This window comes from Tiliqua scincoides, chromosome 1 (assembly GCF_035046505.1).
Source record: "Tiliqua scincoides isolate rTilSci1 chromosome 1, rTilSci1.hap2, whole genome shotgun sequence".
Lineage (NCBI taxonomy): Eukaryota > Metazoa > Chordata > Lepidosauria > Squamata > Scincidae > Tiliqua > Tiliqua scincoides.
In genome coordinates, this window is record NC_089821.1 from 246,972,624 (window position 1) to 246,986,065 (window position 13,442).

Here is a 13,442-nt window from a genome sequence, read left to right on the forward strand (position 1 = left end):
TCTCCTCAGACTTGCACCACCTCAGGAGGTGGCGCAAGTCAGAGGATAGCGGAGTGGCTTGAAGCCACTCCACACTACTCAGGAACAGGGCTTGGGATCCAGCATAACAGCCGAATCCCAGCCCTGCCTCCCACTCCCTGCCCGCCCCGGGGCCACCCACTCCCCATCCTCCCCTGCCCCGGAACACCTCCTTCCCGCCTTCTCCCCACCCACCCCGGAGCCTTGCGTCGACTGAATTCAGCCAATGTAAGACTCGCCCCACAAGCCACCACAGAGGCTGGATTCAGCCTCCGTGTGCCAGCATACCTCTGGGCGCTGGTGTGGCTTGCTCCCAAGGAGGCGCAAACATGCTTTACATGTTCGTGAGCCTCCTAGGTTGGCGCAAGGGACTTGTATCAGCCTAACACATTGTTAGGATTGTGCTGTAATACACACACAAACCCCAACCTACACTAACAGTTTCCATCAACAGAGAGACACAGCCCTACCCCATCCCCCACCATTGGCAATGATGCAGCCGCACTAAAGGAGCATGCACTGCATCCAATAATTGGGGAGGGGGGTGATCAGGAGGTCTACCAGTGGCAAGTAAAAATATCTTCTACTTACTTCTGTGTAGGCCTCCTGGTGGCCTATGGGTTTCCTTAAATCCACACCTATATAGCTAATGAAAGTTCGAGGAGAGAAAAGGGGTGTGGCAGGTTGGAAAAGAGGGGATCGTGGCACATGCTAGTGCCGTTGGGATCCACACTGCCCCTCCCTCCCCTTTCCTGTCCTCTGCTCTCTCCCTCCCTGCCCTGAAACTCCCTCACTCACAAGACCCCCCCCCCCCAGTTTGCCATGAGTGGTGGAGCCTCTGGAAGCTGCTGCCACACATGCTACATCTCTCACAGTTTGCAGTAGCAGCCCAGAAATGCATGACAGCAGCCTGGCATTCACACCACCATAAAAGACCTTATGCTGCAGAAACTCAAGTTCTGGCAACCCAAGGCCTGGTTAGGATGGAGCCCGTACTTATATATACCATCTGGAACAATTTTCTGAGTGAACTTTTGTGATCTGCTGGCAGGCTGCTTAGAAGCTCAGCACTGTCCTTCTAGCCCTACTGGGAAGAGGAAAGTGCAACCATTCCATTGTGCCACAGTATTGCTCCTGCAGCAATGATGGAAGGAGAAGAAGGTAGAACTATGCAGTGCAGTTTGTTTCACCAAGAGATGAAATTGCTGGGCAATTTGCTGGGACAAGTACCAGCCACCTCTTGGTGAAACAAACTGCACTGCTTAGTTCTACCTTCTTCTCCTTCCACCATTGCTGCAGTAGCAATATTGTCCCAGATCCTTTCCCCCAGATTGGCAGCAACAATTCCCTAGATTGACAGATGAGAATAATCCAACAATTTTTAGCTGGAGGAAGCAAGAATGTGTGGAAGCAAGAGACCACATGCAAAGCTGCCCAGGGAGCATGGTTGTGTCTTTGCATTTAGAAATAACAACACAGGGCTAGTAGTCCTAGGTTTAAAGGACCAATACAGGACCCTGGTGTCTGTATGGGGCAATGCAGAGGCATCACTAAGGGTTTGCATCATCTGGTATGAGAGCTCATGGTGTTACCCCCATGATGGACCTCCTCCAGTACCAGACCATTCAGAATAAATTACAATATCATATGAACAATCTAAATGCAGTGACATCACTAGGGTTGGTATCACTCCCATTAACTTTGTTTTAATATATAACAGTACAGGTCACCCAACATATCAGCAACCAGCAACAAACCAGTGGCCAACTTGATGTCACTCACACAACTAAATAAGAATTCTAGTATGAGCTTTGATCCATAGAAATGAGAGCTTACTCATACTGAGTAAGTAAGTTCCCTGCTGTGTCATAACAACACCTTATTGGCTCTCGTAACAATGTCTCAATGGTCAGTTTTGAGTGAAAGAAATCCATCTTTTATTACATAAGGCAGTTGTGTTTTCTTTTTCTGGTTATTTGGTTATAGTTTTTGATGAAATACAGATAACACAGTGTTGTTGTGTTTTTTTTTTGCATTCTGCATTAAGGGCCCAATCCTATCCAACTTTCCAGCATTGGTGCAGCTGTAATGCAGCCCCAAAAGGGAACAAATGTTCCCAATCCTTGGGGAGGCCTCTGTGACTGCCTCGCTACCACTGGATGCAGCTCATGCCTCATTGGCATGGTTGCACTGGCACTGGAAAATTGGATAGGATTGGGGTCTAAATTTCATGTTGAATGATGTAAAACATGATGGTACTAATAAAAAAAAAATACCAAGATTTTCACCATTTTGGCCAGTAGCAGTACGCACCCCACGCACCCCGTAGTAATGTCAAGTACCCCGTAGGAAATGACAAGTAGCAGAGCGTATAGAAAAGGAAGCTGGAGCACAGGTTTATAGAGCACATGCTGGGTCACTGTCCCCTGGAGTGATGCTATAGTCATAACCGATCAGCTATATTCTCCTGATGCTGAACCAACATGAGACTGTCACACATGACAGATGTGGGATCATATAAAAGCATACATGCTGCCTAATTCCCAGTAATACAGTTCAGGCCTCACAGAGGACTAATGAAAAAAGGATTCTTCTGCCCCATTATTATTTCATATGGTAGGTTAGGCTGAGATAAACACTCAAGGGGGTACGCAACAACCATAAAAGAAAAGGCTCCCCGGCTGTGGTCAGGGGAGCCTTTGCTCAGCTTCGGCTGATTCGCCAGCTGCAAGCATACTTGACCACCATACACTTAGACCTGGTCACAGTGACCCATGCCCTAGTGACATCCAAATTAGATTACTGCAATGCGCTCTAAATGGGGCTGCCTCTGAAGACAGTCCAGAAACTGCAACTAGTGCAGAATGCGGCAGCCCATGTGGTTGCTGGGGCTCGTCGATTTGACTTAGTCGGGCGGCCGCTTCGGCAGCTACACTGGCTGCCAGTTTGTTTCCAGGCTGAATTCAAAGTGCTAGTTTTGACTTTTAAAGCCCTACATGCCTCAAGTCCAGGGTATTTGAGGGATCGCCTCCTTCCATACAATCCAACCCATCCTCTTAGGTCATCAGAGGGGGCCTTTGTGACTGTGCCGCCACTAGCGGAGGTGTGGGGGATGGCAGCAAGAAAGAGGGCCTTCTTGGTGGTGGCTCCCCATCTGTAGAACTCCCTTGCCCTGGAATTGAGAACAGCTCCCTCTTTAGAGTCCTTTCAGCTGGGGCTTATATTCAGGGAGACCTTTTATGCTGACACCATGGGGCATGGGGCTTTTTGAATGTATTTTAATTCGAAATCCAGGTTTTATTGTGTTTTATTGTTTTCTAATGTCTTTTATACATATAAGTACATTTCATGTTTTTAAGATGGTTTGAATTGTGAGCCGCCTTGAGTGCCCTTCATTGGATTGAAAGGCGAGATAAAATTATATAAATAAATAAAATAAATAAAAAGAACAGTGATTTGCCCAAAGCCATCTGGTCAGTTTCACAGCTAAGAGGTGTTTCAACCATGGGTGTCAATTATTCAAGCTAAGATTTCAGCAATACGGTGTCACTCTCTCACTGGCAGACCAGCTAGTGACTTGACTGGGACCAAAGGCATGGGCTGCCGCTACTGGAAATGTAACAGACTGGTCATGCATGAGTCATGCATTGACCATTATTAAACAGCACTGTTCCTATACAAGTACATATAAATCAGGCAGTTTGTATGAACACATGAAGTGGCCTCCTCTGAAGTCAGCTCAATGGTCCAGCTAGCCCACTATTGACTAATCCAACAGGCAGCAGATCTCCGAGCTTTAGACCTTTCCAGAGGGAAAAGATGGAACTTTTGCATGCAAAGAATGGGCCTCCCTGCTGACCTATGGATTCTCCCTAAGTAGTTTGTCAGATGTGATCAGTGTCATGAACGATGACCACTGCAAGGGGGTGAAAGGGGCCTGGTAAGCAAATCTGGACTCACCTTCTGCCGGGAGCAACACAGGCATCCTACAGTAATTTGCCCTTGCCAGCCATCATGAGACATTGCAGCAATCATCCTATACTTGGAGACAGCTTTCAAGATACTGCAGCTGATGCAACTGTCATATTGGAATATAACCATATCCTGCCACTGTTGTCAATAGCAATGGTCTGTTTGGTGTGACAGAGGAAGGTACCTCCAGCGTTCTCATTTCATAACCATGTATTAAGCTGATTGACAGTTTTCTGAATGGCTCTGGTTCTCCCTCGGCCTTTCTTCTTCTTCATTACCTGCGTGTGACTGCAGATGCTCCTGGCCTAGAGACAACTTAGTTTGCACCCAATTTCCCACAATCCTGTTCCACTTTGGGAGGAATTGTAACAATAAAAACAGCTTTGCTGCTGCTGTGCAAGTAGCTGGCTGAACAAATAACTGAGCTGACTCCCACTTCAAGCATTCACACATACTTCATAGTGATTGTTTAGGGGGAAAACGGAACGGAAAAAGAGAAATTACAAACAAGAGAACTTAGCAGAAGCGACACTTGCTTTCTAGGCTTCGTTCAGACCATGCACCTGCCACTGCAACCATGTAATGAAATTCCGATGGCACTGCTGCATATGGCATCCGCATTCATCCATCACATCAGCTCTGAGCATGAGCTACATTCCCCCAGTGCTGCAAGGGAAATACAGCTTGAACTGCCATCCTGCTTGCTAAAACTCATCAAACATCACCATGGGGGGGGGAGGGGAGAGATTTGAAAGAGGGAGAAGAAGTGAGTGTGAGTGAAGAAATGGAGATAAGAGGACCACAGGGTCTTTCCAAAGAGGAGCCACTCCCTCCGCACTCCTGCCCCAAAGCCCACTTAGAAGGATGTTCACTTGACATTAATGGAAATTGCTTCCAAGTAAATGTGATTCACATCTGGGAAGAAGAATCATAAATGCAAAAAGCAGATATTGACTGAATAATTAATTAATCCATTAAATAATAATGCCATATCCTCCCATAAAGATGTCATTCAAACATTTCTTTTGTAGCAAACATGAACTGAGACTCAAAATATACAAGATGTAGGCAATCCATCACTGGATCTCACAGCATCATTTTATCATCCAGTTTAGATTGGGGTCATGGTACAGAGAGATTTGATTCCCTAAAGGAGGAGGGAGAAGATGGAGAGTTAAGAAAATTCAGGGAAGAATGGCCCAATCCTATCCCCTACCAGTTCACAGCATGCAGCCAAACCAACAGAGTGCACATTGCATGCTATGGTGCAGGGGTGGGGGGTGGGATCAGACAGTCAGAGAGAGGTAAGTAGCTTATCTTTTACTTACCTCCTGATAGGCCATTTGATTATCAATGGATCTCATGAAGTGGACATCAGCTATTCTGCTGATTTAAGTCCAAGGAAGGCTAGAAAATGGGATAGGATCCAGCATGCACAATTCTATGAGATTCCCCCCCCCCCACTACCTTGAACAACATTCCAGTACAGCCCACTCCCCACCCCGAACTGCCCATGAACTGTCCCCTCACCACGACCAGGAAAGTGTCTGGGTGGTTCTGGTGTACATATGGAGCCTCCAGCTGTTTGCACGAGTGGTTCCATCATGCATAATGGCTCCGTGACATTTGCACCATCACTGGGTCACTTACAACAGCAAATCACAAGATCCATTGTCATAAAAGGCCCATAGGATTGGGCTGAAAATGAATCAGACTACACCATGAAAACCTTTCATGATTTGGATGTTAATTTTGTCGGAGGAAATTAAAAATAGTTTCCTCTTTGGGGGGGGGGAAGCAGAGTAGCTTAAGCAGCAGACCCCCCCTTTGGGTAACACCACAGGGAACCTCCCTCACCAAGCTGACTGCTAATCAATAAAAAAGACAAAGAGGCAATGCTTGTTAAAGTTGCAAAAAGAAGTTATTTACTTACAGTTCCATTGAGTGTATATTTACAGCATCTGATTAGGATCAGAGGTTCAGCTATTACTTAGAGATAGCAAGACCCTAGAGCTGCCTCGCCCTGCATGCCTTGTTCTCAAGATGGCCAGGGCATCAGAGCCCTGCTGTGTGCGCATCTTAACAGGTCGGTGGTCAGAGGACAAGAGGAAGTGCTCAGAGGAGAAGGGAAGGATAAAGGGTTAGGGCCACACCCCACAAGGATCACAGAGAGAACAGGTAGAAACGTCAGAGTCATTGGGTCATAGCTTGACCCCTTCTGGACAGTATCCTGCCCCCTCTGGACAGCAGATGGAGTTGCACCAACAAATTTTTGAGTGCCTTTTTGTTTATTTCACTGCATTGGGATGAATCAGTGACGTTTCTATTTACACCACTTATACCATTTAGTACTGTGATGGACAATAGTTAATGCAATTAACCATTGAATATGTAATTCATGTATTTTTCTCCTCTCCTTGCACATATCTATGAAGGTACTATAGGATAAGGCATCATTTATGTTCCCATCCTCCAGAAAGCAGAATTCAATCAAGAGAGGCAAAGCAAATTTGCTGAAGAGTGACAAGATTCCTTGTACTGAAAGTATTCTCTGACCACATGAAGAAACTATGAAGACACCAAGACTTTTGTCTTACAGAGTAGGACAATATTGGTGCTTTAATCTCATGTTCCTGTCTTTGTCATTGTCTGCTGTGAAAAAATCAGTAGGATTTAATTCCCATTAAATCAATTTATTAAAGCTTAATTTGCATGAAATTAAATTCAGCCCCTATTTGAAGAGCCATCACTCCCCTAAATCATTCAGCACTGGGAATTGAACATAGGCCTAATTAAAAACTTGGCTGGAGCTATGACCGCCTATTCCCCTTGTACCACTCAGCAACTCTGACAGGAGCCCTGGGGCTCTGCTAACTTCATCTGCATACACAAGGGACAAGCCCCCTTCTTTGTTCTCTTCCCAGACATGGGCCTTCACTTTTGGAGCTGATCTACCATTGCACTCACAGGAGCTCAGCTGAGGATAAGGGATCAGTGTGTTCAGTCACAGGTACACACATTCAGAAGTGGGTTTAAGCAGATCAATTCCCAAGATTTTAGAAACACACCTCTTTAAGACTGATACATTTGAGACCTGCTCACAGCAGCAGCAGTTGCAAGAGGAACACCTGGTCTTCTAGGGAAAGGATTCTCTAGAACACCTGCATTCAGTACCTTTGCCACTATCATCTTTCAAGGAAACAAACCAGGAGCTGCATGATACTGTTTGATACCATGAATAACACCTAGTATTCTGGATTTATCATTACAAAGGCAATATACAGTGGACTCTCCATATCTACAGAAGTTTGGTTCTGGGACTCTGCATAGATACCAAAATCCACAAGTGTTCAAGTCTGCAGATGCTACGTTTATAAAATTCTGTAAAACAGCGTAAATTGTGTAATGACACCGACGCGACGGGAGTGCTGGAGAGAGATCTGTGAAATGGCAGGCAGATCTGTGATCTGCATAATGACCGGACGCAATAGCAGATTATGAGCAATTTTTTGCAGGGTGTGGATTTTTTTTCCCCCAGATACATTTTTGATCCTTGGTTGGTTGAATCTGAGGATATGGGAGCAGCGGATATAGCAGGCCTACTGTATGCAATCCATGTGTACATTTCCTTTAATTCATGAATGTCAACCACTCTGAGTTCCATTATGGTTAAAAGGCAGCACACAACTATCATAAAATAAATACATCAAAATAAACAGCCACAGATGGAATTTTTTCTGGCCACTCACGTCAGTCAGGTTGAGCTGACTGAATTGCCTCATTTGAATTGTATACAACATGTGTCTTGTAAAGAGCAGATCTCAGAATATGTTAAATAAGCTCCAGGGTTTTCCTACATACTTGTGTTTTGTGTTTTTACTGGGCACTCTTCTGAACCCTCAAGCTTGTTCAGGAATCCAGAGAGGAAGTTCCACTTGGGCGTGTTTTAGGCCCAGTGGACTGCAGAACGTTCTTCAGAGGTGAAAGCATTTCTGCTGTTTCTATTCAGCCTCTACAAGCATCTCTAATGTGACTTTCTATGCCTTCTTCTTGCAATGACTGTCCAATCTCAACACTCCGTACACCATTAATGCATTAACTGCTGCCTCTGAGAAAGAGACAAACCTGCTGAGCAGCTCACGGAACACTTACCTCTTTGATCCTTTGTAGCAGAGGCAGCAGCCAGTCCTTGTTCACTTCACAGTGACTGTCTAAGAAGGTCAGCACTCCTGCCTGGGCCACATCTGCTCCCCGAATGCGAGACCGGATCAAACCTGTTAAGATGCAGGCCAACACACACACACACACACACACACACACACTTAATAAGCTAATAAGCATTCTCCTTCCTGGGGCTCCTTCCATCACTTTCATTTTCAGGTCAGGCCATGACATTTTAGGTGGCTGAGCAAGAAGCAGGCCTCCCTTGTACATGCATATGGTCCCTCTTTTGCTTTGCAAGCTCAGACATAAGAGAGCTTGTTAAAATGACTGATGTAGAGTCATGACCCCCATCCTTAATTCATGCAGTTGTTCTGGGTTGTCTCTGGGAAACAGAGAGGGTGATTTGGATGGGCTTGTGTAACTGCTAAAGATTTGTAATTGCTAAATATCTAATGCAACTAGACTGGCCACCAAATTTCACCTGAAGCATCCTAGAAACAAATTTAGGGGTTCCTCCTTAAGAAAAGAAAAATCTGAAATTAGTGAAACTTCTGAACTATAATCTCTTGAAGACTGTGACACATTTTTTGGAGGAGGAAGCAGAAACCAAATAAAACCGGTGCTATTGTGCCCAGCCAGCAATTATAACTGCAAATCCTGGGACTCTTTCATTATTCAAAAGATTTTGGTTCTGTTGTGGTCTGTGATGGAAACTCTTCTTGACATGGATTGACAGCCATACCTACTCTGAAGTTGTAGTAGTTGTTGTTATAAAATAATAGTAGTAGTTCACACAGTGGTTAAGTAAATAAGGGCGCAATCGTGACCCTCACGTAGGCCAACACAAGTCCCTTGCACCGACCTGGAAGTGTCACAAAAGTGCCATAAAGCACTTTTGTGGCACTCTTCTGGAGATCACTGATGGCCACCGCAGGATCCGGAGAGAAGGTGAGTTGTGTCATAAGTACATAAGAACAGCCCCACTTGATCAGGCCGTAGACCCCTCTAGTCCAGCTTCCTGTATATCACAGCAGCTCACCAAATGCCCCAGGGAGCACACCAGATAACAAGAGACCTGCATCCTGGTGCCATCCCTTGCATCTGGCATTCTGACATAGCCCATTTCTAAAATCAGGAGGTTGCACATACACAACATGGATTTTTCCTCCAGAAACTTCTCTAGTCCCCTTTTAAAGGCATCCAGGCCAGATGCCATCACCAAATCCTGTGGCAAGGAGTTCCACAGACCAACCACACTCTGAGTAAAGAAATATTTTCTTTTGTCTGTCCTAATTCTCCCAACACTCAATTTTAGTGGATGTCCCCTGGTTCTGGTGTTATGTGAGAGTGTAAAGAGCATCTCTCTAGCCACTCTGTCCATCCCCTGCATAATTTTGTGTGTCTCAATCATGTCCCCCCTCAGGCGTCTCTTTTCTAGGCTGAAAAGGCCCAAACGCCGTAGCCTTTCCTCATAAGGAAGGTGCCCCAGCCCAGTAATCATCTTAGGGCACAATCCTAACCAGCACTTGTGCCGGTATAGGAGCCCTGAAGGCGTCACAAACGTGCCGTAAAGCATGTTTGCACCGCCTTAGGTGGGAGCCGAGTTGGCGCATTCACATGCGCCGATGCGCGGACGGTGGCGGAATCCTCCGCCGCGGCTCCCACACTTCAGCTTGTGTCGGCACGAGCACGGGCGGGCTCGTCCGCTTGCATGGGCGGGCACGCAGGTGTATTGGAATTGCGGAAGAACTTGCGAGGAGGTAGATGTGGTGTCAGCAGTAGCCCCTTTAAGGGTAAGGCCTGGGCATCCAGCAGAGTGTGCTGCACAGCTGCAGCCACTGGAAGGTAATAGGGCCCTCAGGGATATAAGGAGTACCAGAGGCAGAAAGGGTTGGTGGGTTTTGAAGGAGTGCAGGTTGGAGGTAGGAGAGGAGACTGACTGACTTGGTTTATGGAATTGGGAATCAGACTGTGGATTGTGACTGGACTTTGGCTTTGGACTTTGATTTGGATACCCTGACAGATTGGACTGACCTACCTGGAACCTGACTTTGGACAGTAACTTGGCCTATTGGCAACTCTGATTGATTGGACTGGTTTACAAGGCCCAGTGGATTGGGATTTGGCAGAACAGCAGGGAGCCGGGGGTGGGGCTGGGACCCGGCAGTTATGCTGGATCCCAACCCCTGTCCCCCGGGTGAACAGAGCGGCTTCCAGTTGCTCCGCTCTTCTCGGATTTGCGCTACCTGCAGAGATGGCACAGGTCCGAGGAGACACATTGGGGCACACAACCCTTAGCCACAGGTAAGGGGAAGAGCTTCCCCTTGCCCGTGGCTGAGCCGCTGCAGCCAACAAACCAGTGTTGGATGCAGCACAAGCCTCTTGGCTTGCCTGCTCCAGCACAGGTTAGAATTGCACACTTAGTTGCTCTCTTTTGCACCTTTTCCATTTCCACTATATCCTTTTGAGATATGGTTACCAGAACTGGACACAATGCTCCAGGTGTGGCCTTACCATAGATTTGTACAACGGCTTTATAATATTATCTGTTTTGTTTTCAATACCTTTTCTAATGATCCCAAGCATAGAATTGGCCTTCTTCACTGCCGCTAAACATTGGATGGACACTTTCATCGATCTGTCCATCACCATCCCAAGATCACTCTTCTGATCTGTCACAGACAGCTCAGAACCCATTAGCCTATATCTAAAGTTTTGATTTTTTGCCCCAATGTGCATGACTTTACACTTACTGACATTGAAGCGCATCTGCCATTTTGCTGCCCATTCTGCCAGTTTGGAGAGATCCTTCTGGATCTCCTCACAATCACTTCTGGTCTTCACCACTCGGAAAAGTTTGGTGTCGTCTGCAAACTTAGCCACCTCACTGCTCAAGCCTGTCTCCAGGTCATTTATGAAGAGGTTGAAAAGCACCGTTCCCAGGACAGATCCTTGGGGCACACCGCTTTTCACCTCTCTCCATTGTGAAAATTGCCCATTGACACCCACTCTCTGTTTCCTGGTCTTCAACCAGGTCTCAATCCAGCGTCAGTTTAAAAGCTGCTCTGCCACCTTTTTAATGTTATGCGTCTGCAGTCTGGTTCCATTCTGGTTCAAGTGAAGCACGTCCCTCTTGTACAGGCCCCGCTTCTCCCAAAACGTTCCCCAGTGCCTAAACCCCTCCTCCCTACACCACCGTCTCATCCACACATTGAGACCCCTGACCTCTGCCTGCCTAGCTGCCCCTGCATGTGGAACAGGTAGCATTTCCAAGAACGCTACCTTTGAGTGTCGGAGGAGCTCGGCTGACAAAGGGGTGGGGAGGAGGTGGGAGGGAGGCGTTTTGGGCAGGGGGAGGGCAGCCAGGACCTTGGGCGGGCGGGTGGCAGGACCAGGACCCAGCAGTTATGCCGTATCCTGACCGCATTCCTAGGCGGCTCAGAGCAGTCCCAAGCTGCTTGGATCTGCATCACCTTGTCAGGTGGTGCAGATCCAAGTAGACCCATTGGGGATGCTGCAACACACACTGGGGATATTGCAACACAGGGTAAAGGGTAACGTTTCCCCTTGACCAGGACTGGGCTGCAGTCAGCACCAAACCTGTTCATTATAGTCAATTGGGCTTACTCCCATGTAAGTGTGAAGAGGATTGCAGCCTAAAGCTGTATGACAGCAGCAGCAGCAGCAGCAGGAGTGTAACAGGGATGTAATAGGAAGAATAATCAACTAAAGGTTAAACTTATTAATAGGTGTGGGAGCAATTTCAATAAATAAGGGGAAATTATAATCTGTGTATCTCCACAGATAGCTTTTACTCTAAAGCGTGCTTGTTTATCTTTGATTTGTCTTAGATCCAGTGTGTTACTGTAATAGAAAATGGGGGGAAAAATTAAAATATTAAAGACGCCCCTTCCTTCCCGCAGCGATTGTTAACTTTAGTTAATGAAATAGTAAATTTTATCATGGTTCCTTCAATACCTCAAAAAGAAAACCAAAGCCGAGGTTTTGATAACGTGCAGGTTTATTAAACATTAATTTATAGAATGGTAGCTGATTTATCAACTAATAATTCCTGAATATACTGACAGCCCCAATAATCTCTGTGTAGTGCATGAGCCTCCTGCTAATGTTCTGTTGTTATGTCTCCATTGTTTGCAGTGAGATTTTCTTTCATTTATGCTGCTCTATAAGTCCTTCTGCAGACTAAGAGCCTCACTAAGGAATTGTAGGTTTGGAACATGCTCAAAATCACAGAGATTAAAGACTCATACAAAGAAAAAAAAAGCATGCATGTTAGGGTAGTGAGGAGAGCAATCACTGTTAGTTGTTGTGAGAGTGGAAGGAGGGGCTGTTCCAGACAGGAGTAGATCCTTTTAGCATGGATCAATGTACAAACGTGGCCTAGACCCTGCTGTTAGCATCAGAACAATCTGGGAGAAAACACTATCGATAGTGAGACCATCTTGGCTCCCATCACTTATGGCCAACCCTACCCACCACAAGTCTGCACGATGCGGCAGCACTGCATGCTATGGTACGGGGACAACTAGGCGGTGTGGGAGAGGTAAGTAAAAATCTTTTGTACTTACTTCCCCATAAGCTGCCTGGCCTCTAAAGGGTCTCCTCAGACCCTCGCCAGCTATTTAGCTTAGAAGCCAAATTTCCGAGACCATGGCTGACTTACTTTGGCCGTGTCACACTTGCAAATTCACTAGAGAAGGCAACGATGGAACAAGAAGGGGCAGACAAAGAACACACTGGCTCGCCACCATCAAAACCAATACAAAGACGAACATCCAACAACTGAAAGAAGCTGTGCTTGACAGGGCAGTATGGAGAGCTCTCGCCTACAAAATCACCAATAGTCGGACTTCACTGAATGGATAAAGAAAAAAAAAGTCTGATGAGCCTCCAGGGGCATGTCAGGCTGGAAAACGGGGATAGGATTTTCGCATGAGACACTGCCACCAAGATTCTCTCCTGCTCCTGAACTGCACCCCCCACTCAGCCCATTCCCTGCCCTGATCCTCTCCCGAACCACTGCTGCCACCTTACCCACCCCGGTGTAGGCAGTGCAAGCTACTAGGGCACACGTGGGGCCTCCAGCCATTTGTATTGGTGACCCTTGCGCTACCAGAATGGTGGATATGGTGAGAGTTCATGAGATCCATCAGCACAAGTGCAGCATGGCATTTGGATGCTTATCTAGAGCAGTAGAACTAAGATTCAGACCTGGGCTGGGGGCAAATTAGTGGTCATTTCTGCTTCTACAGAGAGTGTGCATTCAC

The 13,442-nt window shown here is 46.5% G+C and overlaps 1 protein-coding gene across 3 annotated transcripts in view; it reads right to left on the reverse strand.

Moving 5' to 3' along the window:
* Positions 1-13,442, reverse strand: part of GALNT14 (polypeptide N-acetylgalactosaminyltransferase 14) — a 253,564-nt gene that overhangs the window by 38,970 nt on the left and 201,152 nt on the right. For all 3 annotated transcript variants that reach the window (XM_066618675.1, XM_066618673.1, XM_066618674.1), the window contains one exon: positions 8,143-8,264. In XM_066618675.1, the coding sequence (XP_066474772.1) occupies positions 8,143-8,264 (122 nt within the window). The remainder of the gene's footprint in view (positions 1-8,142; positions 8,265-13,442) is intronic.